The following is a 17,760-nucleotide window of genomic DNA, read 5'->3' as shown; positions in this document are numbered from 1 at the left end:
GGTCCCGGGTTCGATTCCCGGCAGGGGTTTAGAATTTTACAATTTCTGAACTGGTCTGGTCTGGTGGGAGGCTTTGGCCGTGGCTAGTTACCACCCTACCGGCAAAGCCGTGCTGCCAAGCGATTTAGTGTTCTGGTACGATGCCGTATAGAAACCAAAGGGGTACGGGCTTAACGTCTTTAAATTATTTATTTATTCCTTACGGACCCCTCTGGAGGTCAAATCTACGAACAAAAAACACATCACGGGGCCTCATATCGAACCTAAATTGGGACCTAAATAGTCCGCCTCTGATACCTAGGTACTTAGCTGTCTCTCACAGTTAACTGTTAAGAATTGTATAGGTATTCTTGCTATTTATAACTTCAGAGATTTAGGATTTAGCTATTTGGATTTTGGTACCTGAGTAGGTACTTGTTTAGAGCAATGGTTTTTCCCAGTATTTTCTAGTATCCGCACTTAATTATATTATAAATGCTAAAGCGTGTCTATTGTCTCTCTGTCCCACCTACCCTATAGAGATTCTTGATAGACACGACAGACGGACAGGCCAGACAACAAAGTATTCCTATAAGGGTTCCTTTTTCCATTTGAGTTACAAAATCCTAAAAACAAACAAGTAAAAAAGCGTAGAGGTGAATACAATACAAAGCATTATCCGTTTATAGTCATTAGAGCGTCAAAGACTCGCTAAAAGCTCGGCCAAATAACATTTCTGTGTGACAAATAGTGGGTAACGAAATCCAAATGTTGTATTCTATTTTAGACGACTACAGTAGGTTGGTCTCAGTGGTTACTGATAGGCTACTGGAACACATAAAGCAACCTTTAAAAAATCACTGTTCACGTCTAGCGTCAACGACCGATAAAATAAGTAGATACGTATTTACACTCCATCTAGTAGGACTAGTATAGCTAAAGCGGACCGCGTAGAGGCGTTCAGGACGTAGGCGTTCAGGCGTGTAGTGGCACTGATTACCCAGGTACTGATTCTGAGCGCACCTAAAAAGAGTATTCGCATCTCTGTCTTTTAGTCTTTAATTTTAAAATTAATGTTCCGTCTTTTTTAACAATATTAAAAAGAAAAATATACAGATATTCTGAATTTAGTTTAGAGAAAAAATCTAAATCGCCAAGCGTCAAGAAGCGCCAGTGTGCCAAGTTTTCTTTATAACGTACAAGGTCTATCTTGTACGTTATATATTATTATCTATCCCACCAAGAAAAAAAAATTTGAACTCCATTCAAGCCAAGCTCAGGCCGATCAGCTAATTAAAAATTTTCTTTTACCTATATATGTATTTGTTCATTTTATTTTCAGGACGATGGTATCATGGACATATTGAAGGACACTAACTTGTGTAAGTTTATTTTCTCTTACCCGACCTATGATTAAAAATCTTTTTGACAAGAAAACGAAAAAGAAAAGTTCATATCTACTACCTGTGATACCCTACGCTGTGATAGCTTAGTGGTTCTCCATGTTCTCAAAGGTGTGTGAAGTCTGCCAATCCGTATTGGGCCAGCGTGGCAGACTATGGCCTAAACCCTTCTCATTCTGAGAGGAGACCCGTACTCAGTAGTGGGGCGGAAATGGGTTGATCATGACATATCTACTACCTAGTCAATACCTTATACAACATACCTACACTAGGGCGCTATCACCGCTATCACTGCTATCAGGCGTAGGCGCTCCGCCCACGTCCGACAAAAAATGAAACATAAAGATTGCAATATTGAAACGCATACCTCCTACAAAAAGTCGGTGCGTTTCAATATCTGTGTTTCATTTTTGTCGACGATTTTGTCGGACGTGAGCGGAGCGCTTTATTAGGTTGCGGCCTCGACAACAGCGCGATGGCGGGACGGGAGAGGCAGTGGAAGCGGGGCAGTGATACCATGCATTCATTTATAATTATTATGAAGGTGAATACCGTGGACGGCCAATCGTACAGGTGTGTCTATCCCTACTCTAAAATCACTACTCGACTTTCCTCCATTTTTTGTCATCGGCTGCTCTCTTATTTCGGGCACAAATTGTGGCGTGAGCATAATAGCCAATAGAAGCTGTAAGTTACGCAACACTGAGGGCTGAAAACTTAGTAAGTGCGATTCAGATTAGCGTGTTCTACTTTGACTTCCGATGAAAATACTTGTGCTGCCATCTAGTGAGAGCGTCGTGTTAGGCGGCCAGCTTGGGTTCATGTATCGAGTGATTGTTGATTGATTTCTGCGTATGAGTGAGAACTGAGAAGCACCTTCTTTTTGCAACTGTGGGGACTACCACATATTAATATCTGACGTGTTCAGCATCGCGCGAGGAGTGTGCACGTGCGGCAGCCGTGCTGCGTTGGACACTGAAGCAAGCACAGCGGTGCGGCTGCAGCGGCGTGCAGCTCGCCAGAGACCTGCTGGTGCTGGGCGTGCCGCGCGCGCATGCCGCCGCGCTGGCTGACGCGGCTGACAGCGGCAGGGCGGCGCACGAGGCGCAGGCGAGGACACACGGGTTCATGGGTATGCTATCTGTAGGCCACTGGGTAAACAGACGACATTTAAGAGCCCGCTTCATCGAAGCGATAACTCGTTGGCGGGTGGAACCTAAAATATTGCTGTTTCCACAGATGACGGAAACAACGTTATTTGTGTGTGGACCTCACTACGAGAGAGGCCAGGGTGAATGAATTTTACTTGAGATTCAAGATTTTCTAAATCAAAAACGATAAAGTGATAATTGCTAATTTACGTTTGGAATTACGTCTATTTTTGGCTAAAGAAGACATTTTTTTACACAAACTAAAGACATTTGATATTCTTATAAAGTAAAGCGTGACATGAAGTTGTTTATTTTTCAAATTTCTAGTTTTTATATAGTTTGTTGCCTGAAAATTTGTCCCATATTAGAGACTTTTAAAATGAAAAAAAAAATTACTATACATATTACCTAATTTTAAGGATAATGGAGAGATAAATCGGTAGAGCTTGTCTATTTTGAAATGACGCGCCCCACCACCGCAATTTTCACACCTAAGTCAACAAAATTATGTAGTGGGGCGCGTCATTTCAAAATAGACAAGCTCTCTATGGCTTAGCTGTGGATCTAAAACAACAAATAGAATAATATGCGTAATACGTTTGTATGAATAAGCACGTAAGAAGTGTACCTATATTACCAAACGCAGGCATCGCATCACGCAATTAAAAACAAAACGTCTAAGAGTGGATATGATACTCAATATCTATATTTATTTCCAGTGAACAAACTAACTGACATCGCAACATCTCCGGGCCCCGAGGGCACAGTAGACACGATCACCCTCTCGCTACAGTCGGACGACGTGTTCACGGGCACGCAGCGCACAGCCGACCTGATCGTAGACAAGTCGCAAGTCTGCGCTCTACTGCAAGAACTGAGGACCGCCAAGCTGAAGATGGACGAAATTGATATCGAATAAACGTAATTAATTGATCTCTGTCTTTTATTTGTAGCGTCCGCACCTATCTCTAATCTCACCTTAACAACAAGTGTAAGTGAAAAATTTATAACACCCGCGACAAGTGAAGGTTACAGTAACTAGAAAAGAGCTGATAACTAAACGGCTAAACCGATTTTCTTGGATTATAGCTAAGAACACTCGATCAAGCCACCTTTCAAACAAAAAAAAACTAAATTAAAATCGGTTCATTAGTTTAGGAGCTACGATGCCACAAACAGATACACAGATACATATGTCAAACTTATAACACCCCTCTCTTTGGGTCGGGGGTTAAAAAACTATTTGTTATACATTTCTATATATATTAGGTATACAATAAAGAATATTTTACTTATGTCAGTAGGTACGAATCGTACTATCCATGGTACGTACAAATGAAAATCAAATCAAAACAATAACGATAATGATGCTGTAAGTTTGATCACCACCTTTGTCTCGTAAACTACTAAACCCATCGATGTATACTAAGTAGACTTGCAACGAATAGTATATTCGGCCGTATACCGAATACCGAATATTCGGCGAGGCCCCTGACCGAATAGCCGAATATTCGGCAAAAGTATTCGGCCGGATTTTAGCGCCAAAAACTTGTACAGATGTGATTGTTTCGCGCTCCTTTGTTTTGTTCTAATGTACTCATCGCTCTGAAGTTGGGATGGTCTACGAGAAAAAAATAAGTAAACTACTTCCTAAAAATGCAGAAAAGTTAGTCTTTCTGCACCATAACCTTGCCCTTCTAAATTTTGATTATGAAAATAATTCAAATGCATAGAAAAATTCTTAACTTGTTTAACACAGAAAATGATTAAATTATGTACCTGTTTTATGTACCAATGACTACTTAATAAATGATTATAAAAGAAATGAGAACCTTACCCTTCTAAATTTTGATTACCACAATAATTCAAATACATAGAATCCTCCATTTTTCCAAGATGATTATGTACCTGTGTTATGCACCAATGACTACTAAAATGATTATAACAGAAATGAAAATATGAATTTATACGTAATCAATCGATTTTAATTTTTCATTTTACCAATTATTTCTCTACGACAAAATATATTATTTAAGTATTCGGTATTCGGCCGAATAATATGTAGATATTCGGTATTCGGCCGAATATAATAGAAGCAGCCGAATAGGCCGAATACCGAATAGTAACCGAATATTCGTTGCAAGTCTAATACTAAGCCAAATGATATTTATAATTTCTAGCGATTTTTTTCTCCAATCCATAGTTTTTGAAAAATTCACTAAAAATTGAATATTCCTATTACGGTTCATAAGTTACAGCCCGCTGACAGACAGACCGATGGACAGCGGCTTAGTGATAGAATGCCGTTGGTAACCTTCGGGTACGGAAACCTGATAAAGATCGTGAATAAAACTCAAAATGCGTACGTATTTCAATATCACAATTTATTGTGTCCAAAAACTAGCAGTCTTAATTTTTATTTATACAATACATAGCTACTAAAATTTATACAGGGTGTAACCAGAACGCTATCAAAAAATTGGTTGTCTGTAAAGTCGGTTTACTGACGATAGTTGAACGTGACAACAAAGGCCGATTGTGCTTCTTTGTCGCTCTGTCCGCGCTCTCGCTTGCACTTCAAGCCTTACATGGAACGCCTCAGAGCGAGGTAACGCCGCATGAGTCATGTTTTTTCGTGCGTGCAGCCGGCTCTATCGAATTATAAGACGTTGTCACGTCAAAACAAAGACAGGTGATTGATAGTACTGATGATAACTGATAAGATACCATAAAAAAACTAGGCGTTTTTTTTAAATGCTGTATTTTTTTAAAGTTGACTTATAATGCAAAAAACTGAATTTGACTGACGTTAGAGGTCAATGAACGTCCCGTAAATAGAGCTCTCGAAGTCAATGCCGTGTCGTAGGTGGGGCATTGACCTGAGTTTTGCACGCTATACAATGCGAGTTTTAAAAATCATACTAGATAAGGGATTAGGATTATTGGCATTGAATTGTAGCATAATAATATCGCTAAGTTTTTGCTAGCGTTCTGGTTACATCCTGTATTTACATTTGTACTGATTCTGATGGCACTTAATTTTGATAATAAGAAAAGGACAGACCAACTTCATTTAATTTAAACGGTCAAACCTCGAGACTTTAAGTGTCAATCTTCAGCAAAGTGCTTAAATATTTTGTAGAGAAGCACTAACATTTAGAGTCTTTTCTTTAATATAATTTCTATTAAAAATTCATTTCCATCCTTTTTTAGCAATATGAAAAAGATGCAAATACTCTAAATTTTTTAATTTCAGAATCAACGCCATGTTCTGATAATACAATCTCTAACTTGATAGTTCTAAATCCAGTACTGTCCTTTTCCGCAGGGTATTCTATTAAAAAGACACAATAGACCTATCATTTTAGTTTACAGATTGTGTACAACAGAATTAGACACTTCAAGGAAATTTCTAAATAATTTGGAATATATATTTAAAAAAACCGGCCAAATGCGAGTCAGACTCGCGCACCGAGGGTTTCATACTCCGGTTTTTTTTTTCGACATTTTGCACGATAAATCAAAAACTATTATAATTAATTAAAAAAAAAATTATTTAGAATGTACAGGCAAAGCCCTTTCATATGATACCCCACTTGGTATAGTTATCTTACTTTGAAAATTGAAACACATTTTAATTTTTTTCTGTGACCAGAAAACGGTTTTCGGATTTATTCCTTTACTTGTGCTATAAGACCTATCTACCTGCCTTTCATGATTCTAGGTCAACGGGAAGTACCCTTTAGATTTTTTTGACAGACAGACAGACAACAAAGTGATCCTATAAGGGTTCCGTTTTTCCTTTTTAGGTACGGAACCCTAAAATTTGCAGAACCGGCAGGATTCGAACCTGCGTCTTACTGGGTATCGCGCCCAAGGTGCCTTAAACCTCTAAGCCACGGTTCACTTGCTGCCAGTGCCTAAAGAGATATGTATTTTCATTCAGTACGGAAGATTTGAAAATCATTTAGAAATTTCCTTGAAGTGAATGTAAAAACACTATCATAAAAATTATAAATAGAATCGGACACATTGATTAACAAATCAGTCGGTGGTTTGATAAATTATATTATTACTAGCTGATACCCGCGACTTCGTTCGCGTGGATATAGGTTTTTTGAAATTCCCGTGGGAACTCTTTGATTTTCCGGGATAAAAAGTAGCCTATGTGCTAATCCAAGGTATAATCTATCTCCATTCTAAATTTCAGCTCAATCCGTCCAGTAGTTTTTGCGTGAAGGAGTAACAAACATACACACACACACACACACACACACACACACACACACACACACACACACACATACAAACTTTCGCCTTTATAATATTAGTGTGATTAAATCATAAATTCCGTCGTCTAAGAGGAAGAGGCTGCGATCCACGCTCTGGGGCCTACCTGGTCCAAAGGTTGTCCATCGCCATTCAGCGGGGCAATGCTGCCAGCTTGATGGGCACTTTTGGTCCAGGGGCAACCAGGGGTGGTCTTTTTGACGACTATAACTAACAGGAATATTAATTATTATATATTATTAAATTATATTAGTTAATTACCTAACAACTTAAAATAAACAATATTAACTGCACGGCAGGTAAAATAACCAAATTATGTATATATACTGATGTAAATTTCAGTGGGCGTCAACCATTTTGAGTTACCGACCAATCACAAAAGAAACTATGTTTTCGAATTGAATTCCGAATGTTTTTTTGAAAACATATATCAGAAACCTTAACGCAAGTGCCAACAACTGTACAGTTTCATATGTCGCAAGCCTTAAGGCAAGTTCCAACAGCAACTGTACAAAGTTTCATATATCAAAGCCTTAAGGCAAGTGCCAACAGCAATTGTACAAAGTGTTGTCACATGTCAGCAACCTTAACGTAAGTTCCAATAACTGTACAGTTTCATATGTCGCAAGCCTTAAGGCAAGTTCCAACAGCAACTGTACAAAGTTTCATATATCAAAGCCTTAAGGCAAGTGCCAACAGCAATTGTACAAAGTGTTGTCACATGTCAGCAACCTTAACGTAAGTTCCAACAACTGTACAGAGTTTCATGTGTCAAATCCTTAAGGCAAGTGCCTACAGCAATTGTACAAAGTATCACCGCGCGGCCGCATAGAAGACGAACACAAACATTAATTTTCACTGTTATGACGACATTTCTCAACTTGTCTCCTTTTCTCTAATCTTGTCCAACATTTTCCCTATATCCTGGCTCCCGACAGGGTTGGGTCGCTTCAACTTGTGCTTCGCGGACAACTTTGGTAAACAGCTTTTGAAATTGGGCCTCGGATTGGGCACGGGAAAGGTCTCCAGTTTGGAGTGTCCCCCCAACCCGTCGTATGAAATGTTCATCAAGGACAGATTCTGGTCGTTTTCTTGAGAGAGGGTCATTTTTGTGGGCTCCTTTTTTTGGAAAATGCTCGTTTTAGAACTTTGGTTCGTTTCCTGTTTCTTTATGGAGTTTCTTGCTGAGTTGAGGAGTGCGTATTCCGACGGCTGAAACAATTAAACATTATCATTTACTACCTTATAATGCCAGAGGCGACGTCCGCTTGGATTAAGTTTTTTTAAAAATCTCATGCGAACCCTAAAAAGAGTTCCCATGAGATTAGGGTTATAGGATCAGTTTTTTGTCTGTCTGTCTGCCTCTCTGTCGTGTACGTCAAGAAAACCTATAGGGTATTTCCCGTTGACCTACAATCATGGAATTTGGCGGGTAGGTCTTATAGCACAAGTAAAGGGAAAAATTTGAAAACCGTGAATTTGTGACTACATCACAAAAAAAAAAATGTGTAGAGGAACAAATAATTAGTATTTTCAATTTTCAAAGTAAGATAACTATACCACGACGGGTATTATATGAAAGGGCTTTACCTACTAAAACATTCTAAAACAGATATTATTTATTTTTATGCATTATAGTTTTTGATTTATCATGCAAAATGTCGGAAAAATACTCGAGTACGGAACCCTCTGTGCGCAAGTCTGACTCGCATTTGGCTGGTTTTTTTTAAATACAGAGTCAGGCTGCTCTGTTGAAGGCGTGTTCTGCGTTCGCTTAGATTCCCTACAGTAAAATATATTATGCAACCATACTTACTTACATTTTTTAATACTTAACCTTTGTTTAACGTAGCCATAGTCATTTTATTTTTATTTTTTATAATGTAATTATGTTTCATATACCTATTATTTAAGTACTTGTATGTATCTATTATATCTGTTAAATCTATTGTAATATAAAGTTTACCTGTTATATTATATAAATGTTGTGGACGCTAGTTATTGATATACATATCGGTCATGACGTAATAGTTTGTAAGTTAGTATATATAAAATGTTTAATATGTATATTGTTAGCGTTCCTTGATAAATAAAATAAAATAAAAAATAAAATACCTTCAGAGTTTTGTCTGACAAGGGCTTAGCGGGGTTAGAGGGTTTCACTAGATCGAGCAAAGCCATTTTGTTCGAGGCGCATGTATGGAGACTTGGAGTTCTCTTAGTCATCCTAGAGTAGAATATATTGTGAAGCCATACCTTCAGGGTTTTGTCCGACAAGGGTTTGGCGGGGTTCGAGGGTCGCACGAGACTCAGCGCGGATAGAGCCAGGCTGCTTTGCTGTAAGCGCAAGTATGGAGAGTCCGCGTTCTCTATCTTAGTCACCATTGAGTTCTAGAACAAAATACAGTAAGATACAGTGATCGGCAAACAACTTAAGTATAACTTAGAATAGTTATGTATGCCTGTATGAATTAAATAGTTATTTATTATGTATAATGTTTATTAATATAATAATTAAATTCTTTCTTTTACTTCTTTGCGACTTAGTACTATCCAACACTAGCTTCTCCTTTCAGCAAAGGTTGCCTGGTAGAGATTGCTCTAAGCAATAAGGCCGCCTTTGCACACAATTGTTTATTCTGTTTTCTTCCTTTTGTGTTGCTTTTGTGTTTCTTCCTTTTCATATTATTGTGTGCAATAAAGACTTCATCTATCTATCTATTATAGGTGTATCTGTATAATAATAGCACATTTATGTTGAGATATTTCATCCATAATTATGTTATTTTATCCATATATCTACTACTCTACGTCAATGGCAGGCGTCAAATGTTAGTACATTTGACCCAGGCAGCCTTACTTTTTTTATGATTTCACGTCATATCCTAATATTTGACATATCATCGATTCAGGATCTAACCGAAAGTTCCCTCAATCTAGTTCACGTGGTAGTAGTGAAAAGGGTATACAGAAAACCTACATGCGCCATGTTTCTAAACACAGATGTGCGTTGATTTGTCAGTCAGTCAGTTATGTGCAAAAGTAACCTATAATATGACTCTTCAGATCTTTAACTATATCCATTTAAAAAACGTTGGTCCGTTGCGGTGTGATTGAAAGACAAACTAAAACTACGAAGTGATAATGTATATGTCTAACGCACAGATCTCCAAATATATATACTAAGGCATAGAAGGGCTGTATACCACTTCAAACTATACAGAACGCATGTCGCCGTCTAAGTACAAACACAAACATATCTAGGCATCACGCAAACACATTTATGCTTAGTGCTGTGCAGGCAGAATTAAGCCGTAGGATTAGAGGGTTAAGGTTGTAAATGCGTCGCATCGTTCGTTTACCTCGCACATCGTTGAATCTGTATAGTAATATTACGTTTTCTACACTAGTGCTTGACTCTTGACTACAGCCATAGATATAAAATACTAGAGATTTGTTCAGTCAAGAAACCTATGGGGTACTTCCCGTTGACCTAGAATTATGAAATTTGGCAGGTAGGTAGGTCTTATAACACAAGTAAAGAAATAAATCCGAAAACCGTGAATTTGTGGTTACATCACAGAAAAATATATTAAAATGTGTTTCAATTTTCAATGTAAGATAACTATATCAAGTGGGGTATCATATGAAAGGGCTTTACTTGTACATTCTAAAACAGATTTTTATTTATTTTCAAGCATAATAGTTTTTGATTTATCGAGCAAAATGTCGAAAAAATAACCGAGTACGGAACCCTCAGTGCACGAGTCTGACTCGCACTTGTACCCTATATCTGTCAAGCAATAGACACGACAAACGAACAGTCGGACAGATAGACAGACAGACAGACAGATAGACAGACAGACAGACGTTTTGCACTTCCCCGTTGAATTTCCGCAGCGGGAAATGCTGCAATACACAATTTTTACTCCCGCACTTACCGCAATAAATTTTTTCATTTAAATGAATACAACATTACGCGAAGCGGTCTTCCGAGACCTGAGGACGGCGACAAGGTCACGCGTACTGAAGAAATCTCTAGCCTTTTAAATCTGTGGTCTAACGTATAATACTATCTAATTGCGTAGTATACCTTTGCGAAACTAGGTGGCGCTGAACATTAGTTGCCCGCGTTAACGCTATAATCCCACAAAGGAACTTTTCTTAGTAAGTTAATCCGTAATCCGTAAGTTCTGAAAGCATATGATTTTCATTTTTTGAATCATTTGGTCCTGTTTTGAATGAAAGGCTTTGACTTTGACTAAATGTCAGAAATGCCACCTAAGTATTTATACGTTCTGGAGGTGGGGTTATTTGTATCAAAACTATAGAATTTTATACGCCCATTGCAAAATTGCCCATGCCTCAAAATCAAACTGTTGCGAAAAGTCTGTATTGCGATGTCGAGGTAAGTAAAGTCGATATCGACTGACGACATAACGATGTTCGAGGCCGGCTGTCGAGATAACGAAAGTTGATGTCGACTGTCGAGTTAACGAAGCTCGAGGTCAACTTTCGAGGTAGGTATTATACTAGCTGATGCCTGCAACTTCCTCCGCGTGGATATAGGTTTTTAAAAATCCCGTTGTAACTCTTTCCGGGGATACAACGTATCCTATGTGTTATGTCAGGGTATAAGCTATCTTCATTTCAAATTTCAGCCAAATCAGTTCAGTCATTGTGGCATGAACGAGTAACAAACATACAAACTTAGATTATAACATGGGGTTATTCAAGGGCGGAGCAACAAATTCCTGAAAGGCCGGCAACGTTTTGGCGGTTCCTCTGGTGCTGCAAATGTTCATGGGCGGCGGTAATCACTTAACATCAGGTGACCCTCCTGCTCGTTTGCTCGCTATTTTTATTATAAAAAAAATCTTTTACCTTTATAATATAAGTACGATGATACTTACAATGCTAGTATCACAGCTGTCTGAAAGGTGTATGGCCACATCCAAGTCTGGCTTCATCTTCTTAGCCTCTGATGATGAGGGAGACTCCTCAACCGATTCCTGCAATACATCGGACTTGCGCTTCTGTCTCAGGCTTTTGATTTTGCGGATCTTCGCAGTTAGTCTCTCTTCGGCAAACCTTCGTTTTGAAATAGCCATAAACGTTATTCGTGTTTGTTTAAATAAACGTTATTTATATTTGAAATGGAAATAAACGTTATTCGTATTTGAAATGGAAATAAACGTTATTCGAGATTGAAATTGAAATAAACATAATTTGTATTTGAAATGACTCACGCAAGTTTGGCCTGCAGGTCTGCTACGATGTTTTTTTCGGCTGCTAATTTTTGTTTAACGACTTGTAGTCGATCTCTTGTGTCGTTCTTTTTGCTCTCAGACTCACACAGCGCACTGAAAGTAACACTTTACTACACGACTGCCCAAAAAAGGAGTTTTCAAGGTTCATGTACGGTCGGACTCAGAATTCCAATAGCAATTCCGCGAAACTATTGCATCAAAAACCTGTCGCACTTATGACCTTTTCCTATAAACACGCCACACACACCTAACGCATGTGCATAACCGTGCCACGCGAATATGATCATTAAGTTGCTAAACTACTTACGTCCTTTGATTATATGTATCATAACTTTTAAAGTCCTGAACAGACTTGGATGTATGGGATATCGTTAGAGTTCTTATATCATCCCAATCGACACTGGCCTATAAGAAAACAATACAGCAGAGGTTTTGCGCCATTTTCAAATGTGTTTTTTTTTTAAACTTTTTAGTTAGTTTTTTGGCAGGGCAGTCATGTGTTTAAATTTTACCGTTTCACTGCTTAGCTACAAAACCGATCTTGAGAAAGTTTGGTACAGGGATAGATTTGATCATAAGGCCGGCAACTAATCATCAGGTGACCCGTCACCCGACCCACCTTATAATAATAGCTTTAGTGCCCAACCAAAGGTCGATTTCTAGCCGAAGGTGACTGAAGCCGAAGGTTTGGTCGGACACTGGATAGCTTGCATCCCGGATATAGATATAGGCTAGTTTTTATCCCGGAAAATCGAATAATTGCTATGGGTCCATCCATTTAACGGATTTTGACGAAATTTGGTATAGGTTACATGCCGAAGATCGACATAAAAGTAAATTTTATCCATGAAAATCAAAACCCTCACAGACAAGGTGGTAAATAGATTTTTTTTAATTCACTATAGGCACGCGCTTGACCATAATCACACCTGATGGAAAATGATGATGTGGCCTAAGATGGGACGCGTTTATACCTAGATGTCTATTCACTCTTGTTTTAATGAAGCCATGCTATAAGGAATGATGACGCACGTTTCGTGCGTGTAGATGGAATGTCGCCGACATAAGGATAGAAACTCGCCCGACGTCTTGCGGTTTGTTGGTAAAATGGGAAATCTATACCTACTTTAATATTATAAATGCGAAAGTATGTCTGTCTGCTAGCTTTTCATGGGCCAACAGTTTAACTGATTTTGATGAAATTTCATACAGAGTACAGCTTACATCCCGTAGAAGGACATAGGCTACTTTTATCCCAGGAAATCAAAGGATTCTTAAAGGTCCATCCGTTTAACCGATTTATATGAAATTTGGTACAGACGTAGCTTGCACCCCGGAAACTGGTATAGGCAACTTTTCATCCCGGAAAATCAAAGATGTCCCACAGGATTTTCAAAAAACCTATTTTCATGCGGACCAAGTCGCGGGTGTCATCTAGTAATAGATAAAGATACGTTAGGTACCGTTTGAGTGCGGTGGCGAAAGTTGCCACCGTCCTGACATCTGAGTACCCTTCTAGCATCTGTTCCACTTCCTCACTTGTGGCGTTTAGCACCTTCTGCAGACTGAAACATGTGTGGATGAGAACAGACATACTTTTTTTTTAATTCAGATACAAGTTCGCCCTTGACTGCAATCTCACCTGGTGGTAAGTGATGTTGCAGTATAAGATGGAAGCGGGCTAATCTGGATGGGGCATGGCTGTTACTAAACCCATACCCCTTTGTTTTCTACACGGCATCGTACCGGAACGATAAATCGCTTGGCGGCACGGCTTTGCCAGTAGGGTGGTAACTAGCCACAACTAAAGCCTCCCACCAGAGCAGACCAGATAAAATTCCTCTGCCAGGAATCGAACCCGGGACCTCCCATTATAAGACCACAGCGTACACCACTGCGCCAGAGAGGTCCTCGATAGTACAGTTGGATGGAAGTGGGCTAACCTGGAATGGGTTTAGAAGAACTTGAGCAGTTGATCATTGAACAACGTACTGTACTACCACTTTTACAAGTTACGTCGGTGTACCTGCGCAGAAATCTTTTTTAATTTGTACCAAAAAATTAACAATAAAGAGAAAAAGAAAGAACGACCGGCCAAGTGTGAGTCAGCATCGCACACCGAGGATTCAGTGGCAGTACTGTACTCTATTGTTTTTTTTATTTTACCCATTCAAAGTTTGTATGTTCTTCTTTAGACTCTCGTTTTCTTCTTTAATTCTCTGTGTTTCTCTATTCTGTTCCTTCAAGTACTGCAGCTGCTCCTTCATCGCTGCGATGGTTGAGTCTCGGCTCTCCAGCTTATTTTCACACGCTTTTAACAGTCCCCTGAAACACAACATCATCATCATCATCAGCCTGTGGACTTCCACTGTTGGGCATAGGCCTTCCCTAAAGAGCGCCACCACACTCAGTCCCTCAGCCTTCCTCATCCAACCACTTCCCGCCAGCCGCTTTATATCATGCTGGAGGGCGTTCCACACTACGCTTGCTTATACGTGGTTTCCACTTAAGGACTTTCCGGCTCCAACGGCCATCGCCTCTACGACAGGCATAGCCTGCCCACTGCCTATTCAAATTGCTAATAGTTTGGGCAATGTCAGTGAAATACATCAAAATCATCTAAATATATGAAAGGAAAAGCCGACTGACTGACTGATCTATCAACACACAGTTTTTACTACTGGACGGATCGGGCTGAAACACATGCAGATAGGTATTATGACATCCGCCAAGAAAGGACTTTTGAAAATTCAACCCTTAAGGGGGGTAAAATAGGGGTTTAAAGTTTGTATAGTCCACGCGGACGAAGTCGCGTGAATAAGCTAGTTATCATTATCAACCGATAGACATTCACAGCTGGACATACGTCTCTTGGAACGACCACACGCCAGTGGTGCATGTGGTCGTTACAAGAGAACTTGCGCCGCCTGAATCCAGCGGCTCTACGTTTCGAGACAGTGAGTAATGGGTATGTTACACTTACATCATTATCAACCGATACACATCCACTGTTGGACATGGGCCTCTTGTAGGGACTTCCACATGCCACGGTCTAGCGCCGCCACCATCCAACTCTCCCTGCGACTCATTTGATGTCGCCCGTGCACTAGACGGGCACTTACATATTCTTCTTCATTTCCGCTTCAGTGCTGGCTATACCTACATATTCTTCTTCATTTCCGCTTCAGTGCTGGCTATACCTACATATTCTTCTTCATTTCCGCTTCAGTGCTGGCGATACTTACATATTCTTCTTCATTTCCGCTTCAGTGCTGGCTATACTTACATATTCTTCTTCATTTCCGCTTCAGTGCTGGCTATACTTACATATTCTTCTTCATTTCGGCTTCAGTGCTGGCTATACTCACATATTCTTCTTCATTTCGGCTTCAGTGCTGGCTATCTTGTCTGTGTACTCTTTGCAGCTTGCTTTCAGCTGTCGCAGCTGCAGCAGCGCGTCATCATGGCGCGACTGCAGCGTGGCTACATCGTCTCCGGAAGGCTCATTGGAGATGGTGGGGTACAGCCGGAACATACATTTATCTGTCACTTTGTTCCGGCATTGCGGACATGACTTTGATCTAGGAAGAACAAGTTTATAATATAGTTTACTTATGTACCTACTTTTAAGCTTATTAATTTTAATTCTCAGTTCTTGCACCATCCTGCGCTCTGATCAGTTACCCTTTCACTAAAGGTTGCCTGTAAAAAATTGCTTTAGCAATAAGGCTGCCCTTGCACTCTTTATCTAGTTTCTTAAGTATCTATGCATTGTTATCCTGTAATGTGTGTGTGCAATAAAGACTTCTCTTGGGTAAAACTTGTATATAAAATACAAAAATTGTTGTGCATGTGTGTGTGTTGATGATTGTTATGCATTGTCACAACTAGGCAACATTATTATCACTCTATGCAATTTTGAGGTTTTTAAAAATCCTGTGCCAAAAATGTTTTACCTCTCTATCCATTGTGATAAGCAGTGAAAGTGGAATACATGTCCGCACTTTGTCACACGTATGTTCTCTGCCTGGTTCACCAGGTCACTGCAGATTGTGCATAGAATATGCATTTTCCTAAAACACAGAGAAATTATATTGGGTTGGGTTTTGAATAGTGCCCTTTCTACCAGGCTTTGTATATGGCATCTATGTGGGCCTCCAACATCAATTTCACTAGCTGGAAGTCAGAAAAACTACTTAAAAATTCAATTTAAAAAGATGGAACTACACACATACAAGTGAAAATGAAATCTGAGCACCCTAACTTGTCTTGTCTGTCTTATCCCTTGAGTGTTCTTGTAAAGTGTGAAGTGAGAAGCAAGTCTTCTGGTAAAGCCCATTAAAAAAATGAACATTCTTAGCATGATTCAAACCTTTTACCATCAAACCCATATTTTTTCTATGAAAATCAAAGCCCAAAAGGCATAGTGTGTGAGCTGGCTGTCTTTACCTTTACAATACCTAACGAAAAATATGTTTGTAGTTGTTGCTGGTTATTGATCATGCTTGTTGTTATGTGCACTCTTTGTTGTTATTGCATAGGATCAAAAGAATATCTCATCTAGTTATACAATGAAGACAAATCAGAGAGGCTATTTTCATTAAAGCGGTCATAACCCATGCTATGATCTATGGTATCCGGTGATTTATAGCTGTCCTTTGCAACATTTCGGCTGCCTGGAAGAGATCGCTAGGCCACACACTAGGCTACGCTAGGCTAGGGATAAGACCACCAAATTGTACCTGCCTATATTTTTATTTTACTTTGTATGTTTTTCTGTAGTAATTTTGTGGTGTACAATAAAAGTATATTCTTTTATTCATAAGATGTCGGTTTCTTAGTCGGGGGTGTCCAGAGTTCGATCCTGGGCAGACACCTGAAACTTTTCAGAGTTATGTGCGTTTTATGCACTTTAATATCACTTGCTTTAACAGTGAAGGAAAATATCGTGATTAAGGTGCATACCCGAGAGTTCTCCAGTGTTCACAAAAGTATGTGAAGTCTGCTAATCCACCTAACGTGGTAGACCATGAGCAAACCCGGATACCTGTGTTCTGTACTACAAAGGTACCTAATGAGCCGACGATTAGTTTATGATTTTTGTTATGAAAAAATTGAACATTAAATAATGTATATTTTAACCATAGACTTATGATTTTTCGCTGTAAGTCTTTGATTTTAACAGATTTTAACTTACCCAAAATTCAATGAGTGTAAATAGAATTATGAAGGTACTTAAATAATAGTTTATTTTAGACTAACTTAAGAAGTTTTTGTATCGCAATTCAATATGGACGAACGTTTTCAATAAATTAAATCAAAATAAATGAAATTATCAAACAAATAACAATAACAAACTTGAAACTGCAAACATCAAAATTGAAAATTTTTAAACAAAAAAAACAAGTTCAAAGACAAACCATTCGAATACTATTTTTTTAACTAGTTGTAGTTGTACGGCTCTGGATTCGAATACTAGTATTACCGGTGTTGCCAACTATTTTCCCAAACATGCACTAATGACTAAGCCAACAGAGATGCGTAAGATTGAAGAACTCGCCAACAAAACGTACGAATGCACGAAATAAAACACAATAATACTGGTGAACAAAAAATTGTACAACAGATGCTGAAACTGTACTGAAATATAGTTACTTGTTATTTATA

The 17,760-nt window shown here is 39.0% G+C and overlaps 2 protein-coding genes across 4 annotated transcripts in view; one reads left to right on the top strand and one right to left on the bottom strand.

The window, feature by feature from the left end:
* The window catches only part of LOC123876864 (putative peptidyl-prolyl cis-trans isomerase dodo), a 35,643-nt gene extending 32,179 nt beyond the window's left edge, over positions 1-3,464 (top strand). The window contains exons 4-6 of the mRNA XM_045923249.1: positions 1,322-1,361; positions 2,311-2,514; positions 3,253-3,464. Coding sequence (XP_045779205.1) covers positions 1,322-1,361; positions 2,311-2,514; positions 3,253-3,452 — 444 coding nt within the window. The 3' untranslated portion in view covers positions 3,453-3,464. The remainder of the gene's footprint in view (positions 1-1,321; positions 1,362-2,310; positions 2,515-3,252) is intronic.
* Positions 3,465-6,279: 2,815 nt separating this feature from the next.
* LOC123876861 (E3 ubiquitin-protein ligase TRAIP) lies at positions 6,280-17,463 on the bottom strand. Of its 3 annotated transcripts, XR_006798443.1 has the most exons (10): positions 17,291-17,463; positions 16,050-16,166; positions 15,462-15,674; positions 14,260-14,418; positions 13,557-13,658; positions 12,073-12,186; positions 11,737-11,914; positions 9,080-9,214; positions 7,029-8,035; positions 6,280-6,608 (listed from the first exon to the last, which is right to left on the bottom strand). XR_006798443.1 is itself a non-coding variant. In XM_045923244.1 (9 exons), exons 2-9 carry the CDS (start codon positions 16,160-16,162, stop codon positions 7,700-7,702), a joined length of 1,350 nt encoding a protein of 449 aa, XP_045779200.1. In that variant the 5' UTR covers positions 16,163-16,166; positions 17,291-17,463; the 3' UTR covers positions 6,814-7,699. The 3 variants fall into 3 exon arrangements, 2 of the variants coding, with proteins under 2 accessions (XP_045779200.1, XP_045779201.1); XM_045923244.1 differs by lacking the exon at positions 6,280-6,608 and having other exon boundaries at positions 6,814-8,035; XM_045923245.1 differs by lacking the exons at positions 6,280-6,608; positions 17,291-17,463 and adding an exon at positions 17,059-17,164 and having other exon boundaries at positions 6,814-8,035.
* Positions 17,464-17,760: the final 297 nt, after the last annotated feature.

This window comes from Maniola jurtina, chromosome 22 (assembly GCF_905333055.1).
Source record: "Maniola jurtina chromosome 22, ilManJurt1.1, whole genome shotgun sequence".
Classification (NCBI taxonomy): domain Eukaryota; kingdom Metazoa; phylum Arthropoda; class Insecta; order Lepidoptera; family Nymphalidae; genus Maniola; species Maniola jurtina.
The sequence above is the reverse complement of the archived record's forward strand: the minus strand, read 5'-3'. Positions and strand labels throughout refer to the sequence as shown.

Bases quoted from the DNA above. Each gene is read 5' to 3' on its own strand.
- LOC123876861 (XM_045923244.1), bottom strand. From the start codon at position 16,162: ATGCATATTCTATGCACAATCTGCAGTGACCTGGTGAACCAGGCAGAG. The intron at 11,915-12,072 runs GTGAGTCATTTC...TTCAAAACGAAG, and splicing joins GACCTGCAGGCCAAACTTGC to GTTTGCCGAAGAGAGACTAA. The intron at 9,215-11,736 runs GTAAGTATCATC...ATTTTGTTCTAG, and splicing joins ACAGCTGTGATACTAGCATT to AACTCAATGGTGACTAAGAT.